This window comes from Cyclopterus lumpus, chromosome 11, assembly GCF_009769545.1.
Source record: "Cyclopterus lumpus isolate fCycLum1 chromosome 11, fCycLum1.pri, whole genome shotgun sequence".
NCBI classification, from domain to species: Eukaryota; Metazoa; Chordata; class Actinopteri; order Perciformes; family Cyclopteridae; genus Cyclopterus; species Cyclopterus lumpus.
In genome coordinates, this window is record NC_046976.1 from 9,091,084 (window position 1) to 9,112,274 (window position 21,191).

General features: G+C 40.8%; 2 protein-coding genes across 5 annotated transcripts; both read left to right on the forward strand.

The window, feature by feature from the left end:
* The first annotated feature begins 11,451 nt into the window (after nt 1–11,451).
* On the forward strand, nt 11,452–17,383 carry zgc:136493 (uncharacterized protein LOC692276 homolog). 3 transcript variants are annotated; one of them, XM_034545745.1, is made up of 6 exons: nt 11,452–11,553; nt 14,257–14,635; nt 14,954–15,125; nt 15,452–15,630; nt 15,728–15,824; nt 16,630–16,786. In XM_034545745.1, exons 2-6 carry the CDS (start codon nt 14,260–14,262, stop codon nt 16,784–16,786), a joined length of 981 nt encoding a protein of 326 aa, XP_034401636.1. In that variant the 5' UTR covers nt 11,452–11,553; nt 14,257–14,259. The 3 variants fall into 3 exon arrangements, with proteins under 3 accessions (XP_034401636.1, XP_034401638.1, XP_034401637.1); XM_034545747.1 differs by lacking the exon at nt 11,452–11,553 and adding an exon at nt 11,993–12,046 and having other exon boundaries at nt 16,630–17,383; XM_034545746.1 differs by lacking the exon at nt 11,452–11,553 and adding an exon at nt 12,027–12,090.
* Nucleotides 17,384–17,535: 152 nt separating this feature from the next.
* Nucleotides 17,536–20,936, forward strand: psmg2 (proteasome (prosome, macropain) assembly chaperone 2). Of its 2 annotated transcripts, none has more exons than XM_034545748.1 (7): nt 17,536–17,722; nt 18,454–18,625; nt 19,260–19,318; nt 19,567–19,685; nt 19,774–19,953; nt 20,188–20,308; nt 20,614–20,936. In XM_034545748.1, exons 1-7 carry the CDS (start codon nt 17,666–17,668, stop codon nt 20,692–20,694), a joined length of 789 nt encoding a protein of 262 aa, XP_034401639.1. In that variant the 5' UTR covers nt 17,536–17,665; the 3' UTR covers nt 20,695–20,936. The 2 variants fall into 2 exon arrangements, with proteins under 2 accessions (XP_034401639.1, XP_034401640.1); XM_034545749.1 differs by lacking the exon at nt 17,536–17,722 and adding an exon at nt 17,723–17,784.
* Nucleotides 20,937–21,191: the final 255 nt, after the last annotated feature.

Here is a 21,191-nt window from a genome sequence, read left to right on the forward strand (position 1 = left end):
ATTAAATTGTAGCCTAATATTGAACAGTGAAACTGTTTTTTATTTTGGCAATATACTAACTATTACCGCACATACAATTGTATACAGCTTCCATATTTCTATGTATTGTTGGCTATACTTTCTTTCTCTCCATACATTATACTCTCCCTACTCTCTCTTGTTATTCACTCTTAGCAGAAGAGAGGGCTCATCAGTGAGTTTGACCCTGAGGAAGAGTCCCTGAGTACTGTGGAGCTAGCACTGCAAACTCTGACTAATAGGTTTGCATAACATTGATCTGACTGCAAAGCAATCCCCAACTCTGCACTCATCCATATACATGTACACACACACACACACACACACACACATATATATATATATATATATATATATATATATATATATATACACACACGCACAAACACGCACATTCGTACATACGCACCAGTAAGGTCTGGTCTGCCACAGCTCAAACACCAAGAGGCTTTGAACTCGAGAGCCACCTTCTAAATCAGCCAGCCCATGGCTCGACACAGGCTCTGTGATTAGGTAACCGTGGCTTTAGAGACAAGGTTAAGTAGCTGGTGCTACTGAGGAGTGAGGCCAAAGTTTGGAGGAAAGCTAAGCTCTCTGGCAGTCATGCCTTGGCCGAGGGTCTTATTGAGAAAAGATCTCAGAAGTTACACATTCAGAAGTTCAAAAGAAGACTGCATCATAATTACTTTCTTACTGTTTCTGTTACAGTTCTCTTTTTCAAGTTTGTACTTGCTCTGCAAAATTACTGAGCAATATGTGCTATTATGATCCACTAGAGGAGTGGTTATAGATGTTTACTGTATACTGAAGGTATCCCCTATATCAAAAGATAAAGCATAATGTGACTGGACACCAGAGATGAGCAGCTGAACGTCCTAGCAGTCAGCAAACAAGGACGGCTCTAGTCGACCAGTGCGTCATGAGCAGCAGACTTATGCTCAGGCTGACTGGATTACCCATCAGGTGAATTTGTTCTCAACCAGGACATAATGAGAGCTGCGTGTTGAGCTTCTTCAGAACAGCTAGACACAGGTTTGAATTCTCTGTTGTACATCTGCAAGACAATAGCACCTGCAGGAGGGGAACCCTTCTGAACTTGTCCAGTAACATCCCCAGAGAATAAACCTCTGAGTCGCTGATAGTACTCATGTACAATTTTAAACTCTTGTATTGTTACTTGTACTTAAGTGAAATATCACCTCTCCCACTAGTGGTACCAGGGTCTGAAAATATGAAAATAAATGCATAGAGAAGTGCCAGCTATGGATGACTATGACTGCCCCCTCTTAGTTGATTAGTCGACTAATCGATTCTTTTAGTAGACTAGTTATTTATTGTTATTGTTCATGCTGATTGACTTAGGAGCACATCTCTGGTAAACAGAACAATGTATAAGAGGTGCTTTTGTGTGATTCTTTGTTAAGAAACTCAGTATTACAGAACTGTCCTTTACATCAACTAATCAATTAGTCGACAAAAAGTGTTAGTCAATTTTTGTACGAGGTCAAACCTTCCTTTTAAGCCCCACGGCGCCCAATTGGATTTGCCGATTTACACATTATAGTTAGACTGTGTAAAACCTTACAATAAACATGAGCAAATATATTGATGTTATACATCAAATTAAACAAGAGAACTTGGGCTATAATAATCAGTAAGCCATTTCCACACAACTCTAACACCAACTGAAAGAATTATGAAAATATCATAATCATCATTTTGTCAGGAGTCAGCCCACTCAGCACGTTTCTGGAACTAGCAACCCGTAGCTCGGTGCTATCAGAATAAGATAGCAAAAAGCAATAAGTAATATACAAGTTAAATATATGGTTTGGTACATGAGACAATTCAAATTGCCTAATTTATCTGTACAAAAACCTCTCTAACTTTGTTCTGCTTTACTTTTTCAAAGTCAAACTTTGCAGAGAGACTGGTCCCATATTGTGTTATGATCTCTGATGTGCTCTGCTGTTTCTGTGCGTCCTTCCAAGAGATAATCATCCTTTTTTCTAGGCGAACCTGGAAATTCAACTTTTGCTGTCTTTCATCTTTATTTACTCTTAACCAGTAACATATATACTAATATGTACACATCTGAACAGAAGCCCACATGTGTTGCCTTTATTATAACACCAACATTATTCAAATAACCTTTGTGGTTGCAGAGCTATACTCTTTTTAGTTTGGGTATGATATTTCGAGCAGAAACCTAGAAAATAGCTTGGGGCTTAAAAGGTTAATAACAGTTTGTAAAAGACACAGGACTGGACTGGATTGCAACATCTGCATTCAAAAGAAAAGCCCAACCAAGTGAGTACATTAAAATTGTTAAATGCAAGCACCCAAACCAAGGCCATTTACTGAACAATTACATTACCTCATTATTGGTAGGTATTAGCAGCATGTACATCCATTCTGGCTCCTTACAGATCACTGTCTCTGGAGTTACAGTTGAAAAGAGTCATATATAGAGAATGTTCTTGTCTTGTTTCATTGCAATTTACCTCTGCCCGATAATACAAAAAACTGATATGACACCAAAGCACGAACACCATTTATAAATCCAACACGTGCATTGTTTTGGAATTTTATTTTTTATCAACTCAGAGGAGGCAGAGTGAAAAACAACTACACCTTGACTTCAAAGAGCGATGTGGTGCCAATAACCTGAGTCAGGATGAGGCCGTGGACTCACATCAGCAAGTCTTCTCTGTTCTCTAACATGACAGCTGTGACACCACAGGTATAAGTCCTCCACTGTCCACCGACATGACATGCAAAACAATAAGTTATGCCGTGCTGAGTGATAATGTAAAGTGCTTTGAACTTGATAAATTGTGTGATGCATTGTGCTTAAAATAATGCCTCATGGTTGTATGTATCCACCAACTGGTCATGTTGCAGTTTGCATCCATGTCTGTCCAAAATGTCCTCACTTCATCATTATATCTTACCAGACATTTGTGCAACATTTTCATAATTAGCTTAGGGATCCCTGAGTTATGGCCAAACATGATTGCATTCCTGAGACAAATTTGCTGTGTGTTCCAACACACATACTACCATATTATTTTGTAGACCAGAAACGTATTTAGTGTGTCCCAGTACAAAGTATGTAAAAGGCAGTATGCCAAAAATACTAGGAACCCCTACTTTATCCGGTTGCATTTTGCAGTATGCAAGCCAGCATTCTTTTCAAGCTATTCTGACCCACAATCCTTTGCGCAGCAGATATATGAGCAAGAAAAACATAAGGTGCCATGTTTGGAGGAGGTATTATGTCCCAATTGAATACTGCATGCAACAGTACGTACTTTGTAAAAGCAGCTGCAGTATGTACTAAAAGTGGAAAGAAAAAAAGTATAGTAAAATAGTAATTTGGAACACAGCTTTGAAGAATTGTCCTCCAGGCGTTCTTGAGATATGGCGTTCAAGAGAAGGGACAGACGAATAGAGGGATAACCCCACAACATGATGCTACGACTATAGCTGGCATGGAGACATAAAAACTTGCCCTTTGACCTCCAGATGTGACACGGATAATACTTCCTTTAATCAAAGAAGAGCATTGTCAACAATATTCAAAATGCTGTGAGAGGAAGCAAGTATATAACTGTTGTGTCTATCACGGGAGTCAGCACTTTGCTGAAAGGCCACCTGCTGTCGGATCGAACTGCAGCCATATGACTCCTGGCCAGTATAGACAAAAGAAAGAAGATGCATGAAGGAGAGACAAAGAGAAGGGGATGGGAGATGGCATAATACGACAATTCTGGCTGTTACAACAGGTAGAGCAAGAAGTGGGAGATGACAGGAGGCGAGGAGGAGCAACAGACACAGGTGTGAAGGAGGTGCAAAAAGGCATCAGATGAGGAGCTTCAGGGAAGAGAGGAGGAGAAGAGGAGGAGATACTTTAAATTCAGGTGGGAAGATTACATAACAGTGAAAAGCAGGTATACGCTGCTAATTTGACACTGCTTAGCACACATGACATTCCCCGATGGCCAATCACATCATCGCTAACTCCTCATTGCCAACTTTTGACAAATCTAGGGAGCAGCTGCATTTTAAAACCTCAATAGGGGACCTAGTCTCTCATCTGCTTGTATTTAAAAATCATTTGAGTGAAATCTTAACTGAGCACCAGTCAGGTCATACAGAAATAGGCAAAAGGTTTGCTCTCTACCCGCATCCATTTACCCCACTGTCTTTTGAATTTCATGCAGTGACGGTTACTCATCCGGTTCAACTAACCATTGTTGTTCTCTACCGTCCACCTGGCTCCTTGGGAGACTTCTTGGAAGAACTAGACGTCCTCCTATCAAACTTCGCAGAAAACGCCCCCCCCCGCTCATCCTTCTGGGTGACTTTAACATCCAGACAGAGAAGTCACCGGACCTGCTACTCTTACTGTCTTCCTTTGCTCTCTCGCTCAGTCCATCCCCTCCTACTCACAAAGCTGGCAACCACCTTGACTATATTTTCACCAGAAACTGCTCTACATCTAACCTCACTGTAACTCCACTTCATGTCTCTGACCACTTCTTCATCTCTTACTCTCTCCCACTCTTTGGAACTGACAACCCTCCCACAACGGACTCTGCACCTGTCCGTCGCAACACCCGCACCCTTTCACCCTCCTCTCTGGCCTCGTCTGTTCTGTCAGCCCTCCCTTCAACTGACTCCATCTCACTCATGCAGCCTAACTTTGCAACGGACACTCTCCTCTCTACTCTGTCTTCCTCTCTTGATTCTCTCTGTCCTCTTATGACTCGAAAGGTCCGCAAGTCCTCTCCGGCTCCGTGGTTGTCCGAACCAGTGCGCGCCAAGAGAGCCACTATGAAAGCATCGAAAAGGAAATGGCGAAAATCCAAACACGCCGGCGACCTGCTCGCCTATCAATCTCTTCTCTCCTCCTTCTCTGCCTCTATCTCTGCAGCCAAAAGTCTGTTCTACCAATCCAGAATCGAATCCTCTTTGTCTAACCCCAAAAAGCTCTTCTCTATTTTTTCCAACCTCATTGACCCCCCTGGTCCCCCCCTCCCTCCACCCTTCTACCAAGCCACTTTGTTGACTACTTTACAAAAAAGATAGACGACATACACTCCTCATTTACTAATCCATCTTCTAGAACTACACCTCCAGTAACTTCATCTTCTTCCCCCTCGTTTTCCTCTTTTATCCCCCTGTCTCCCAATCAAGTTCTTACCTTGGTAACCTCTGCCCGCCCAACCACCTGCCCCCTTGACCCCATCCCGTCTCACATTCTCCAGTCTATTGCTCCTGACCTTCTTCCCTTTCTCACCCATCTTATTAACACCTCCCTCTCAACCGGCTGTTTCCCTAACTCTCTGAAGAAGGCAAGAGTCAACCCTCTCCTGAAGAAACCCACTCTCGACCCGTCTGAAGTCAACAACTACAGACCTGTCTCTCTCCTCCCCTTCCTTTCCAAAACTCTAGAGCGAGCTATCTTTAACCAAGTCTCCACCTATCTCCACAGTAACAACCTTCTAGACCCCCACCAGTCTGGATTCAAGGCAGGCCACTCAACAGAGACTGCCCTCCTTGCTGTCTCTGAGCAGCTTTACACTGCTAGAGCAGCCTCTCTCTCTTCTGTCCTTATCCTTCTAGACCTTTCCACTGCCTTTGACACAGTGAACCACCAGATCCTTATTTCCTCCCTCCAGGACCTGGGTATCTCAGGCACCGCACTCTCACTTTTCTCATCCTACCTCACCGACCGCACTTACCGGGTAACCTGGAGAGGATCTATGTCTGAGCCTTGTCCTCTGACTACTGGGGTCCCTCAGGGCCCAGTCCTTGGTCCTCTTCTCTTCTCTCTGTACACCAACTCTCTCGGCTCTGTCATTCGCTCGCATGGCTTCACCTACCACAGCTATGCTGACGACACTCAATTGATCCTCTCGTTTCCCCAATCTGAAACACAGGTAGCAGCACGAATCTCTGCCTGTCTGACTGACATCTCTCAGTGGATGTCCGCACACACCTGAAAATTAACCCGGATAAGACTGAACTTCTCCTCCTTCCAGGAAAAGGCTCTCCCACCCACAACTTGACTATTAACTTCAACAACTCAGTGTTGGCTCGGACTCCGACTGCCAGGAACCTCGGTGTGACACTCGACAGTCAACTCTCCCTGACTGCCAACATTACCGCAATAACACGCTCCTGTAGGTACATGCTGTACAACATCAGGAGAAGACGACCTCTTCTCACTCAGAAGGCGGCACAGGTTCTGGTCCAGGCTCTGGTCATCTCACGGCTAGACTATTACAACTCCCTCTTGGCAGGTCTACCTGCTAATGTCATTCAACCTCTACAGCTCATCCAGAATGCAGCAGCTCGACTGGTTTTCAACCTCCCGAAATTTACCCACACTACTCCGCTCCTCCGCGACCTTCACTGGTTACCGGTGGCCGCCCGCATCCGCTTCAAAACATTGGTACTTGCGTACCGTGCTGTGAACAGATCGGGTCCGGTCTACATCCAGGACATGGTCAAACCGTACACTCCAGCTCGTTCACGCCGCTCGGCTTCTGCCAATCGGCTTGTAGATCCGTCACTTCAAGCTAAACACTCAACAAAGTCACGACTGTTTGCTGTGCTGGCTCCTCATTGGTGGAACGAGCTCCCCATTGACATCAGGACAGCAGAAAGTCTCTACATCTTCCGTCACAAACTAAAAACACATCTTTTTCGACTATACCTTGAATAGGGAAGGTAGCGCCGTGGTAGCACTTTGGTAGCACTTAAATGTCTCTTACTGATAGCACTTTGTAGTTTAACACTTTAGTAGCACTTAAATGGCTCTTACTGATAGCACTTTGTAGTTTAACACTTTGGTAGCACTTAAATGGCTCTTACTGATAGCACTTTGTGGTTTAACTTTATTGAAGAAATTGTACTTGCTTGATTCTTGTTGTTCTGAGTTTGGACTCATGGTTTAATGCACTTATTGTAAGTCGCTTTGGATAAAAGCGTCAGCTAAATGACATGTAATGTAAAAAAGTGTTAACAGATTTTGGGTGCAAATGCATGCAGCTGAATGAAAAGCAGCATGTTTGCTCAACAAATATCTTTTGTTTAGTTTAAGATTTGTTCAAATCTTAATGTACCCATATTTACATTAACTACTAATTTAACCCAACTCAAATCAAACAGGAAGAGGATACAGCTAAAAATATAATAATTGTCTGAAAATATAAAAAGAAAGCTTAATATAAAATATGAGACTTTAACTATCCTAACTTACTAAATAATGTGTGTTTCCACACTGTTTACCACATGAAAATCAAAAAGACAACTGCCCAAATACATTTAGTAAATCCCTATTAAAATGTATCTTAAATCCTACAATATTTTATTATTTTTATTATTTTAACACAAAATAAATAAGTTGTTTCAAAACAAACTGTGTTATAAGGTGATGTAAAATAGGCTTTTTTTCACAGAAGACCTTTGGACCTGTCACAGTAGGAACAACACAGGTGTAAATAAATATCTTAATGATGGATGAATTCCATTGAGGTTCCTGTATTGTGCATGCTTGCTCACTGGGCACCTGAATAAAACCGAGCCATCGTTAGTGTTATCACTGACATTTGTGCTTTTTCTATGTCGAAATGTCTTCCGTGATTAAGGCCTGTTCAACAGAATGTTCTCAACCTGAGAATAGAGGCTAATCCAAGACATTCCTGTTTACCTCTTCAGAACTGTAAAAAAAACCTCTAATGAAACTTTATATGAACTCTCCTAAGACCTGCACATATTTCCTCACTTTAAAGGGTCCCAAGATGTATATTAACAGCCAAAAAGGTGAGGAACAAAATGTCTTACTCAGTCTTGCTGTTGTCTGCTGATTTTACTGATATGCTACAGTTAAAAGAAAAAGAACTTGCGGGGTGGGGTCGTCCATCCCTCACAAAAGAAGCAGCGAAAGGGCAGGCAGGTTGTTTTCAAACACATGGGAAGTGCCTGTGCTGCCACACAGATAGAGATTGATGTAATACTGCCATCTAGTGGGTACATGATCAATTGCCATTTGTTTCCTGTTGTATTATTGTAGGAGATTTTAATATTCATGTAGATAATGATTACCTTAGTGCTGCATTTATCTCATTGTTGGACTTGATTGGCTTCTGTCAGAGAGTACAGACACCCACTCACTCTTTGGCCACACCCTCGACCTTGTTCTTGCATGTGGCATTGACATTGAGCATTTAGAGATCTTCCCACAGAACCCTCTTCTGTCAGACCATTACCTCATAACTTTTGAGTTTATACTCCCGGAGTGTACACCGCTAGTCAAAGGTTTCTACACCAGATGTCTAACTGACAGTGCTGTAGCAAAATTTAAAGAAGCGATTCCTTCTGCATTTGATTCAATACCACGTCTTAATGTGGCTAACTTTAGTCCGTCCCAGATTGATCATATTGGCTCACTGAGAATGACACTAGACTCGATAGCCCCTCTGAAGAAGAAGACGGCGAGGCAAAGGAGGTTTGCTCCCTCGTTAACCCTCAGACCCGCAAACTAAAGCAAACATCACAAAAGCTTGAAAGCATATGGCTTTCCATCAATTTGGAAGAATCACGCTTAGTTTGGCGAGATGGTCTTAAAACATATAAAAGGCCCTCTGTAATGCCAGAGCAACCTATTACTCATCAGTAATAGAGAACAATAAGAACAACCCCAGGGTTCTCTTTAGCACTGTAGCCAGGCTGACAGAGAGCCACAGCTCTGTGGAGCTGTGTATTCCTATAGACCTCAGTAGTAGAGTAGTAGTAGTAGTAGTAGTAGCTCTGTGGAGCAGTGGGTTCCTATAGACCTCAGTAGTAGAGTAGTAGTAGTAGTAGTAGCTCTGTGGAGCAGTGGGTTCCTATAGACCTCAGTAGTAGTAGTAGTAGTAGTAGTAGTAGTAGTAGCCCTGTGGAGCAGTGGGTTCCTATAGACCTCAGTAGTAGAGTAGTAGTAGTAGTAGTAGTAGTAGTAGTAGTAGTAGTAGCTCTGTGGAGCCGTGGGTTCCTATAAACAGAGTCAGTAGTAATGACTTCATGAACTTCTTGAATGAAAAGATTTTAATTTGCCCTCAACCACTGCCGATCTGTCCTCAAGTGGAGTGGCCTTGGAAACGGCTGTATGCCCTGGTGTATATTTGAATGGCTTTTCTCCCATCAACCTTGACCAATTGTTTTCAACGGTTTCTACTTCTAAACCGTCGACCTGTCTCTTGGACCCCATCCTGACGAGGCTGCTTAAAGACGTGTTGCCTTTAATTGGCACCTCTCTGCTGGATATTGTTAATGTGTCTTTGCTAACAGGCCATGTACCACATTCCTTCAAAGTAGCTGTAATTAAACCTCTCCTGAAGAAGCCCACTCTTAATCCAGAGGTGTTGGCTACAGGCTGATCTCTAACCTTCCCTTCATCTCTAAGATCCTTGAGAAAGTAATCGTAAATCAGTTGTGTGACTTTCTACATCATAAAAGTTTATTTGAGGAGTTTCAGTCAGGATTTAGAAAACACCACAGCACAGAGACAGCACTGGTGAAAATGACAAATTACTTCCTAATTGCATCAAGGACTGTTTTGTTGCACTGCTGAAATAGTGGTGTTAACCTGTATGAGGTTGTATGACTCCTCTTCTGGTTACTTATTTAATTAATTGAAGTGGCCGTGGGACAGACACTCTCTCTATAGAATTAAGGGTGGGTAACTGCTCGAATGGAAGTGCAGAGTAGGGTGTAAGACTACAACTCTGCTTCTGCTTCCTGATCTGAACTCTGGGTTGTCATGGAATAAATCCGTTAATCAACTTGGTCAAACAAAGTTTGCTGAATTACAAAGTGAGAATAAAATTAATATCTTCTACTTGGATTATAAAAAACTGAACACTACTAATATAAAGTATTATTAGTAGTATTGTTGTTATTATATTGTAGTTGTAGAATGAGTAAGACTAGGAGCAATAGTAGTGCTATTTAGGGGGGAAAGCTCTTATTTTGAAGTTCTCCACATATCCTTAGTGCTTCCTGGTTCAAGAGCAGAGCAAAACAACACATGTGTTGTTTTGCTCTGCTCTGAGAAGTTTATAAGTTCATACTGAATGTGCCATTATTCATAGGTAACCTTTGAGTTTGCCACTGGTTAAATTGATGTGATTGTTAATTAATATGTGCCAGAGGCATTCATCTTGGATACTGTGGGTGCTTTTCACCATGCAAACTGACACTGCTTTCCAAATTGCATACTTTTCTTTTTACTTTTAAAATATTCTGCCGCTGCCTTTACACAGTAGGTAATACATACATATATATATATATATATATATATATATATATATATATATCTACATATACATATACCTCCTACATATATACAGGCTCTGTATATATACATATATATATGTATGTATATATATATATATATATACATATGTATATATATATATATGTATATATATATATATGTGTATATGTATATATATATATATATGTGTCCTAAAAAGTAGGATGGGAGCCAGAGCCTTCAGTTATCAAGCTCACACATTGAGCACCTATCTCCTCTTCTCTCTCTTTTTATGGATGAATTTACATCTCTCCATTGCACCTTATTAACTCTGCTTCCTCCCCGGAGTCGTTGTGACTTCACGTCTCATAGGGTCCATTGGACCTGGAGGTGTCTGATGCCTGGTGAGCCGGCCTCCCGTGTTGGCCCTGCTGATGCCCCGCCCCCTCCTCTCTACCTCCTTCTGTTTCATGGATTGGAGTTCCATTCATACATTGTCATATTCATGTAATGTGTTTATGTAACTTTGTAATGCTGTTCATTCTGTACACATGACATCTATTGCATCTGTCCATCCGGGGAGAGGGATCCTCCTCTGTTGCTCTCCTGAAGGTTTCTTCCCTTTTTTCCCTGTGAACGGTTATTTTTGGGGAGTTTTTCCTGATCCGATGTGAGGTCCTGTGACAGGGATGTCGTATGTGTACAGATTGTAAAGCCCTCTGAGGCAAATTTGTAATTTGTGATATTGGGCTATACAAAATAAGCTGAATTGAATAACAAACCAATATTATATAATCTGTTATTATAATTTATTTTCATTATAATGTGCATATACTATGACTAATATATTTTTGTTGTTCATATATTTCATGATGTAGCATAGGAGGAGAACTGACAAGTACATCTATGTTTTTTCCCTTTTTCATGTACTGTCTCTTTATGGGTGGTGTGGAGATTTCTGCCTGTTGGTCGCTGTGCACAGTCTTGTGCAATCACCACCCTGGAGCTTCTGCCTGCCCGACTCTATGTTTAATGAATTCCTCCCCTCTCTTTGCTATTGGGTCAAAATCTCAAGTTTCATCTGTTTAATCTTCTACTAGTAAACTAAATGTCCTCCTCGGCATTCTCTCTCTCTACCCTCAGTTTCTACTCAGTGTGAGTCAAGAACAGGCTTAGGAAGAAATACCTCAAGCTCCAACTGAAGGTGTAAACTCGACAAACAAAAGGTACATTTACATGTTTATGTAATTTAAAACATTTCACTTAGTTTATTTGATCTACAAGTTAATAATTTATTCATTGCAATTTGACCTGTGGACTTTAACTGCGTGCACCTTTTTACATCTATGCAGAAAACCAAATGTGGTGAGGGTATAAAGAAAGGGCTGGGTGTAGAGCTTAAGATCAGAGGTCTTATAATCATATAGCAGGGAGCCAATCATTTAGCTCAGAAATCATTGGAATAAAAATCAACAAATATAACAAAGTTTGCTGAATTGCAAAGTGAGAAAAAATATCTTTTGGATTATTATAAAACACTGAAAACTACTAACAATATTAACTATTATTAGTAGTATTGTTGTTATTATATTGTAGTTGTAGAATGAGTAAGACTAGGAGCAATAGTAGTGCTATTGAGGGGGGAAAGCTCTTATTTTGAAGTCCTCCACATATTCTAAGTAGTGCTTCCTGGTTCAAGAGCAGAGCAAAACAACACACGTGAGAAGTTTCTAAGTTCATACTGAATGTGTCATTATTCATAGGTGACCTTTGAGTGCGCCACTGGTTATAATGATGTGATTGTTTATTAATGTGTAATTAATGAAAAGGGATTTGAGTAACCAGAGGCATCCATCTTGGATACTGTGGTTGCTTTGCAACATGCAAACTGACTGCTTTCCAAATTGCATACTTTCTTTTTACTTTTAAAATATTCTGCAGCTGCCTTTACACAGTAGGTAATTGCATGCAGTATGTATTTAACTAGGACATGCTACTTACTCATACCATGGCACCTTGTACCTTGACCCACTCATATGTGCAGCACAGGGGATCAGCATATTGGGTCAGAAAGGCATGCTGGTCTGCATACTGCAAAATGTCACTGGATGTAGTAGAACATCCTGGAATCTTTTGCATACTGCATTTGACGTGCAACTTTTTTTTTCTGGCATACTAAACAGTATGGTAGTATGGGTATTGAAATGCTTCCTTGTGTCTTTTCGCTTGACTCGGAAATTGTTCCCTCTGCGCCATCATGGAGGATCTTCCAATCCCTTAAATGCACCTCAAAGAGACAAAGAGAGGATGCTTCTGGTTAGAGAGCAAACACTGGGTTATCCTTAAGTCTTTTCAGCACCTGCCACATATAAGAAGAGGGAAACATAGCTGTAATCTAAAAACCATGGCAGGATTCTACAAATGTAACTCTTCCTTTTTGTATTAATACATTTTAGTTATTTAAGATAAACACAATGCCTACCCTTCATGATTTGTGTAGTGCCTTGCAAGGTGCTGTTACAAACGCAGTCCTTAATAACCTTTCACCTTGATGTTACTTGTGTTTTTATGTTGAATGTAGGCTACATGCTACATCAGAATAGTTTATTTGAGGAGTTTCAGTCAGGATTTAGAAAACACCACAGCACAGAGACAGCACTGGTGAAAATTACAAATGACCTCCTAATTGCATCAGATAAAGGACTCAAAAGAGATCACATTACTCCTGTATTAGCTGCTCTGCACTGGCTCCCTATAAAATCAAGAATCACATTTAAAATTCTTCTCCTCACCTACAAAGCCTTGATTGGTGATGCACCATCATATCTTAAGGAGCTTGTAGTACCATATTGCCCCACTAGAGGGCTGCGCTCACTAAATGCGGGGCTACTTGTTGTTCTTAGAGTTAAAAATTAGGATGGGAGCCAGAGCCTTCAGTTATCAAGCTCCTCTTTTATGGAACCAGCTTCCACTTTCAGTCCGGGAGGCAGACACAGTCACCTCATTTAAGAATAGACTTAAGACTTTCCTGTTTGATAGTGCTTATAGTTAGGGCTGAATCAGGTTTGCCCTGGTCGAGCCCCTTGATATGCTGCTATAGGCTGCTAGGGGATGTTTTAGGATACACTGAGCACCTATCTCTTCTCTCTCTCCTTATGGATTAATTTACATCTCTCCAGTGCACTTTATTAATTCTGCTTCCTCCCCGGAGTCTTTGTGACTTCACGTCTCATAGGGTCCATTGGACCTGGAGGTGTCTGATGCCTGGTGAGCCGGACTCCCGCGTTGGCCCTGCTGATGCGCCCTGCACCCCTCCTCTCTACCTCCTTCTGTTTCATGGATTGGAGTTTCATTCATACATTTGTAATGCTGTTTATTCTGTACACATGACATCTATTGCATCTGTCCATCCGGGGAGAGGGATCCTCCTCTGTTGCTCTCCTGAAGGTTTCTTCCCTTTTTTCCCTGTGAAAGGTTATTTTTGGGGAGTTTTTCCTGATCCGATGTGAGGTCCTGGGACAGGGATATCGTATGTGTACAGATTGTAAAGCCCTCTGAGGCAAATTTGTAATTTGTGATATTGGGCTATACAAAATAAACTGAATTGAATTGAATTTAATCCTTGAAAACATGTTGACAAGTCAAAACGGCTGCTTTTTAATGCACCCTGTGATTAGTATGTAGTACTGTGATGTCACATGGTTCGTCCTCCGTAACAGCACTCTGTTGCAGCCATCTCTTCTTCAAACTCCTTGCCAGAAAGAAATTAAGCATATTTCCTCAAAATGTATTATTTCAATGTATAAATTGTTTTAATGCTAAAAATAAACTAGAGACTTTTGACCCCTGAGTGTCTGTAGAAAACACAATTTACTCTTCTTTGATATGAGATATGTTCAAGGGCTGGTCAAACTGTGTTTTAACTACAGGTAATGGAGGACAACAAACCATGGGCTCTGATCTCAGAAGTGGGCGATCAAGGTTACATTGAAGAGGTCACTGACATACTGGAACAACACTTCCATATCATCTGCCACAAAGACTTCCTTCAAAACTCTCTGGTGCACGGGCCAAAGATCCAGGCCATTTTGATGTGGAATACCCTACCTGCAGCAAAGCCTTCGCTGCTCAGTTTGCTTCCCTCGCTGAAGGTAGTCGCCAGCGGAGGAGCGGGCATCGACCACCTGGATGTGCCGTACATCGCCAGTCTGGGAGTGAAGGTGACCAACACGCCAGGTGTAGTGAGCGATGCCACTGCAGATATCGCGATGGGTCTGCTTCTGGCATCGGCACGCAGGATAGTTGAAGGTGAGCCAAATCAATTTTACTTTTTAAAGACCAAAATCATACATTTTCTCCAAGGGCTTAACAATCATTTTATCATGGTTTTAGGACCATGTATCCTAAAACTCTAAAAGGTCAAAGGTTAATGGAATTATTACAACGGCATAAGACTTACAGCTTTTTCCACTTGTGCTGCTTTATGAGCAAGTCTGACAAGAACTTGAATCTGTAAAGTGCTTCTAAATGTGTTTTTTCCGCAGAAGGACAGACAATATAAAACAGTATGCGCCTCAATGTGGATTTGCTGATTTGGTTTTGAGGATATGTCCTGTTTTTCTGTAGGTCACCTAATAGCTGTCGACCCCAACATTACCTGTCTACCACTAAAACTGATGGGAGTGGAAGTCACAGGATCGACTCTCGGGATTATTGGAATGGGACACATTGGCTACAAAATTGCTCAGAGAGGCAAAGGCTTTGACATGAAGATCCTGTATCACAACAGGAACAGGAGGTACAAGTTTGATGACGTAATAGTTAGTTTGGTTTATTTTGAAATTCCTTAGTGAGATCTTAGTCGATGCATTTTCAGACTAGTTCATATCAAATACAGACATAGGTCCTGAACCTGTAACTGTTGTACAGCCAACATATATAGATAGTGATGACTGATTAATGAGCATTAGAACATATAATATACATAATATCATGTCCAAATCCAATTACGGACCAAAAAAGCTTTGCCTACTTCAGTTCTCAGTACTATCCCAGATATGTTAGAGCGACACATCAAAGAGACAATGTTAATCGTCGGCTTCATCTTTTCTTTGTGCTGTTCAGGAGTTTTGAAGATGAGCAGGCGGTTGGTGCGAGTTACCGGGAGAACATGGACGACCTGCTCAAAGAGTCTGACTTTGTCATGATGGCGGTCAACCTGACCCCTGAAACCACAGACCTGATAAGCCACCGAGAGCTCTCCCTCATGAAACCCACCGCAACTCTGGTCAACATCAGCAGAGGTGAGAATAATGTATTTCCTTGGTTAAAGAATTACAAAAGCTACTTTGAAGTTATTCTGAAACACTGATGTTTAATTTTGGACTTTTCATGCTTCAGGTCTGGTGGTGGACCAGGATGCTTTAGTCAAAGCTTTGAAGTCTGGAGGAATTTGTGCAGCGGCATTAGATGTGACTCACCCTGAACCATTACCAAGGTCGCAGCACACTCTTTAACCAGAATCACAATTTAGGGAAACTATGTAACTTTGAACACAACACTCTTCTTTGCATTGAATGTTGTACTCATGAGTAGAAACACACTTTAGCGTTTACAGTCTTACTTTCAGTAATGTCACGATTATTATTTAGTCAATTCCCTGCAAAAGGAACATAGTCTTTCTTAAACTGAAAGAAAATTAACCTTGTCACACCAATAGATCACAGGAAGACTGTATGCACTGACATAATGTTTTCATGGACCCCAGCATCTTACATACATTGTAAAAGGACTTTATAATTATGTTAGTATAAATCATAGTTGATCATTGTGAATCATTCATATATTTAACATGAGATATTACATGATGATGTCTTTTTGAAAGATGTCACTAGTAGTTATCAACATAAAGAGAATCATCACCCTGCAGCACTGTACAGCTCTGCCATGTCTTTGTCTCTTTGTTTTTCTCATCCACCATGTTTCCAGCAGTAGCAGGCAGCTAGCTAATATCCATCAAGGGAAGCATAATTTAACATTCGCCAGCTTTTTACTGGCTCCTAACATTACATTACATGTAATGTCATTTAGCTGACGCATTTATCCAAAGCGACTTACAATCATGTTACATTCATACACAATAGACACAGCTACAGGGAACAACTCAGGGTTAAGTGTCTTGCTCAAGGACACACCGACTAGGGCGGGGATTGAACCACCAAACCCCTGATTGAAAGACGGACCTGCTAACCACTGACCCACAGTCGCCCACACTAACAACTCCTCTTCTTCATCCTGTCCAGGGATCATCCTCTCCTCTGCCTTCCTAATGTGCTGATCACCCCCCACGTTGGCACCAACACTATCGCTACAACAAGAAAGATGGTGCTGAAGATGGTAGACAATGCGGTGGCTGTACTGAATGGCCAAGTTATTCCCAATGAAGTCAAACCAAATTGACTTAACTGACGGTCCCTCATCTGTCTGTATTTAGAAGTAATTTTCTAATTCAAGATCAAATACACGCACATTAGTTTGTACCCGTTTAGTCTTTCTGTCTAACAATATGCCATTATTACTGTGATCAATATGATTATTTAATAATAAGATAACAAATGTATAAGTTATGAAACATTTGATAGTATGCGTCTGCAAATAGATGTTGGATATAAAATGTCATGACTGCATGATTATATTAATGTTTAAATGTAGTATTCCTACTTTATTTTGACTGAATGATTTTCCTCATCTGTTATTCTTCATACATTTCTGTGACCGGATTTATTTGTCTTTTTTTTTTGTCAATGCATTAGATACTTTTTTGATTGAATGAGGCGTTTTCAAGTATTTTCATTCAATTTATTTTTTTTTATTATAAAATGATTAGTATTATTTTACTAGTAGAGGTTAGAAGTATTGCAACTATTATTGTTGTTTTTAAGATTTCACTGTTTAAAAAAGGGGAGAGGTTTCATATCTTTACTGCACACGAAATCTTTGCAGAGCTGCATTTTGACCCTTAATATGCCTGATTATAATAAACTATAACTATAATACTATTCCAAGTATACATACTAATGGGGCGATATAGACCGATTGTGACAGACGGTGGAGAACTTTACAAAATATTTCCTCTGAAATAAATCCACAGATCAGTCCATTCAGGCATCTACAGCAGGTACTACAGCCGCTGCTCCATCAACAATCGACATCGAGTTGGAGCCCAAAAGGACCCCACATGCAGGCATGAAAACTAAAGCCGGGCGAAAATAATCTTAGATAATATAATTACATTTAAATCTCTTTCTCAGTATCTGTTTGGTTCTGCTAAACGGCGCCATGTTTATCTCTTCACAAAACCCGCCGCCATCCTTCAAAGATTTCACCCTTGTCTTGGTGAGTGACACAGCTGTTTGTAGTTTCACTTTGCTACCACGGCGCTACCTTCCCTATTCAAGGTATAGTCGAAAAAGATGTGTTTTTAGTTGGCGACGGAAAATGTTGAGACTTTCTGCTGTCAATGGGGAGCTCTTCCACTATTGAGGAGCCAGCACAGCAAACAGTCGTGACTTTGTTGAGTGTTTAGCTCGCAGTGACGGAGCTACGAGCCGATTGGCAGAAGCCGAGCGAAGTGATTTAGATGTATAACCCAGTATCACATATTTTCATTGGTGCAGGAAGTATTCAGGTCCTTTACTTTACTGTTAAAATACTCCATTACAAATAAGTCCTGCATTCGTGAAAGTACTCAATGCAGTTAAATGGCACTTGTGACTGTTATATTATGAAATGTTACATCATTAGATACATTTATGAATTACCCCTTAATTATTTTAAATAGTGTTGAGATTCGTTATTATTTACCTTCTGGATTAATCAACCGATTCTCTTAATTATTATAGGAATTGTTTGGTTTGTATAAAGTCAGCAAATGGCAACAAATACCCAGTATTTTGAGTCCAAACGTAAACATAATTGAGTTACCTCAATGCTATTAAAGACAAGGAGAAGCAGCAAATCCTCACATGAGAAGCTAGAACCATGAAATGCAGCTGCAAAAGACTGAAAACAATATGTTATCAAAATAGCTGCCAATTGTTGTTTATTGTCTGCCCCTCCCTCCCCAGCCAGCTGTGGCTGTTGGTAATGTGGGCCAGCTGGCCGTGGACCTCATTGTGTCCACTCTCAACATGAGCAGAGCGGGTTACATACACACAGACTGTCTCATCCCCATGACTGGAAACAATCCATACGCCACCTGTAAAAAAGATGCTGAGGAGCTGCACACCCCAGCAGAAGGTACCGTCTAAATGAGCAAATTTCACCTGTGAAGTTGGTCAAGGTATCCAATCAATCCAGGATTATCATGGCTTTAAGAATTCACAATAATTATATTATTTGTATATCTATAGAGCATTTAAAACAATAATTCTAGTAAGGACATCAGTCATTTAACTTTGTTAAAGATGAATTTCGATTGGATATTTTTGGGGCGAATTAATTGCACTCAAGTGCCACGTTGACCTGGTCCGATTCTAAACGTGGAACTTTTGTAACATGTCGTGCATCTCGTTCTCTCGTTCTTCCTGGTACATTTTGTTTGTACGCTCTCTGGCATTTCTGAGAATACTGCGAGGAACAGCATGTTGAGCCTAAACCCCTTTTTGTGTGCTCGTAGCTCAAAAAAACAAAGCTTTATTATGTCATTCCACATTTTCTCCAAGTATTTGGTTGTCAAGAATTTATGACAATTGAATGCCGTTTCTTCACAAACTAGACCCAAATTGGTTCTCAGTTGGTGTCGTTACACTTTGAATAAATTGTGAGACAGCGTCATTAGCAATGTACTCGTCACTGCTGTGAAGTGAAAAGAAATCCAACTCATTAAAAGATGTAATCTACAGTTAATCTGTCAACCCTTTCACTTCATCAGTTTACACAGCAGCAGAACTGAAGATGGCTGTTCTTCAAATCCGGGCGCCAATTATTCAGGTAAAACTGTTCTGTTGCAGCATGAGATGAGGCTTAATTTTTTGTGATGGGCCAAATGAGTTTTGTTTGCATTTCAGGCCTATCTTTTAAATTGTATAATCCAGTTTTGCCTTTTTTTTTTTTTTACTTGAGATGTTTTAAGAAATCATTAACTATAACTTGCATTATGATGTATTTTGTGTTTCCATTGACCTAGAATGACATTGGCATTATTGTATTTGTAGCTATAAATTTTGTTGTAATTGCAGACAAAATTAAAAAAGTTCCGTCAGCTGCTCGTGTCTTGGATCAAAGCTAGCGGGTTCTCCAGGACTGTAGTTCTGTCCAGCAGCCACGCCTACCAGAGGGACGACCAACAGCTGAAGGGGTACCTAACCACGCTCTACACATCACCACTGCATGTATTTGCCTTTGCTGTTTTACAATCTCTGCTAACAAGTGCGTGTCAATGTTAGCACTCCTTTGAGGTACCTGGTCACTCCGTCCCTGCTGAAGGTGAGTGCGGTTGCTTTGGAGGAGCTTGGCTGGAGGGAGATGGAGCGGGTTCCAGCCTTCCCAGGACTGACTGACGCCAACACAGACCCACGCCTCTATGTCCCTGGAGGAGGCATCACCAAGGGACTCTACGAGGACAGGTACCGAGCGAGAGCTGCATCCGCCTGTACTGAATGCTAATCACGATCGATCTAAAAGAACAAAAGGAAAAATGTTATTTATGTGCATTTTATTTATTTTTTAAAGTAAACTCATTTCAGATGACTTGACTACAATAAATGTGTTTCTATTCAGTTCCCAGAAGGAACCCAGTGACTGGTTGATCCGGGCTTTTTCTTGTGTGTCTGACCGTGTGTGCTGTGTATTGTTTTCAGTTGTGCAGAGGACCTCCCACTGGCTGTGCTGCTGCTCTTCTGCTCAGAAGGCGACAACATCCCAGACGCCTTCACGCTCGTCAACCACCTCAACGACTGGCTTCATCTGCTGGACACTCCTGTAAGTGACATACATTTAGATGACAGACATTTGCTTCTAATACTTTTCAATACGGTAAGAAAATAAACTTGCAGAGACTGGAACTTGCTCAAGATATGTATGCATCATAGTGGACAGGATTAGTTTGATTCAGAACTGTCGATATATACTATAATTTGTGACTTAATGGGATAGTTCAGAGTATCTGAAGTGGGGTTGTATGAGGTATTTATCCATAGTCTGTGTATTACCCACAGCTAATGCTAAGATGAACTACTACTAAGATTATATATTTCTAATTAGAGTTCTCATAATTCTCATTTCAGAGCCAAAAGCCCAACAAATGGAAGATCCCAACTTCCTGGAGTCTTCTCTTTGGCAGTGGCATTCCCCCAGCACTGTTCTGATAACCCCATATTTAGTTGTTCTAGCTCATAATTAGCTTCTAGGAACAGCAGCAGCGTATTTTATATATGTATTATATTGAGTTCACCTGGTATGGACCTGAAACCTGGTTAACTGACCCCACTCTCGAACAGTTATCCCAGTCTCCTTTATTTTGATAATGATCTTTTGTGCAGGAATTGCGTACTATTTCCATGTATGGCAGCATTTGACTGATTTCCACAATAAAAGATTGTGACAAGAATCCAGCTGTCATTTGATTCCTTTCTACAAACGTGTTACAACAACGTACCGCTAGTCTGATTCATACTTTGCAATGCTGGTTTGCCAAGTTTGTGGTTTTCTTGCGGGAAAAGAACGTCCACACAGAATTTTTAAAGAGGGAATCATACTTTTTGACTCCAATAAAGACACTTTTATATTTTGAAAAACACTGCTAGCCCTAAAAGTAATATTAATTAAGCCGGTAAAAATATTTTCTTAAATAATTTAGGAGATT

Excerpts from the sequence above, each read along its gene's own strand:
- zgc:136493 (XM_034545745.1), top strand. The coding sequence starts at position 14,260 with ATGGAGGACAACAAACCATGGGCTCTGATCTCAGAAGTGGGCGATCAA. Across the intron at positions 15,126-15,451 it reads TATCACAACAGGAACAGGAG|GAGTTTTGAAGATGAGCAGG; the intron begins GTACAAGTTTGA and ends TGTGCTGTTCAG. Across the intron at positions 15,825-16,629 it reads CACCCTGAACCATTACCAAG|GGATCATCCTCTCCTCTGCC; the intron begins GTCGCAGCACAC and ends CATCCTGTCCAG.
- psmg2 (XM_034545748.1), top strand. The coding sequence starts at position 17,666 with ATGTTTATCTCTTCACAAAACCCGCCGCCATCCTTCAAAGATTTCACC. Across the intron at positions 17,723-18,453 it reads AAGATTTCACCCTTGTCTTG|CCAGCTGTGGCTGTTGGTAA; the intron begins GTGAGTGACACA and ends CTCCCTCCCCAG. Across the intron at positions 19,319-19,566 it reads TCCGGGCGCCAATTATTCAG|ACAAAATTAAAAAAGTTCCG; the intron begins GTAAAACTGTTC and ends TTGTAATTGCAG.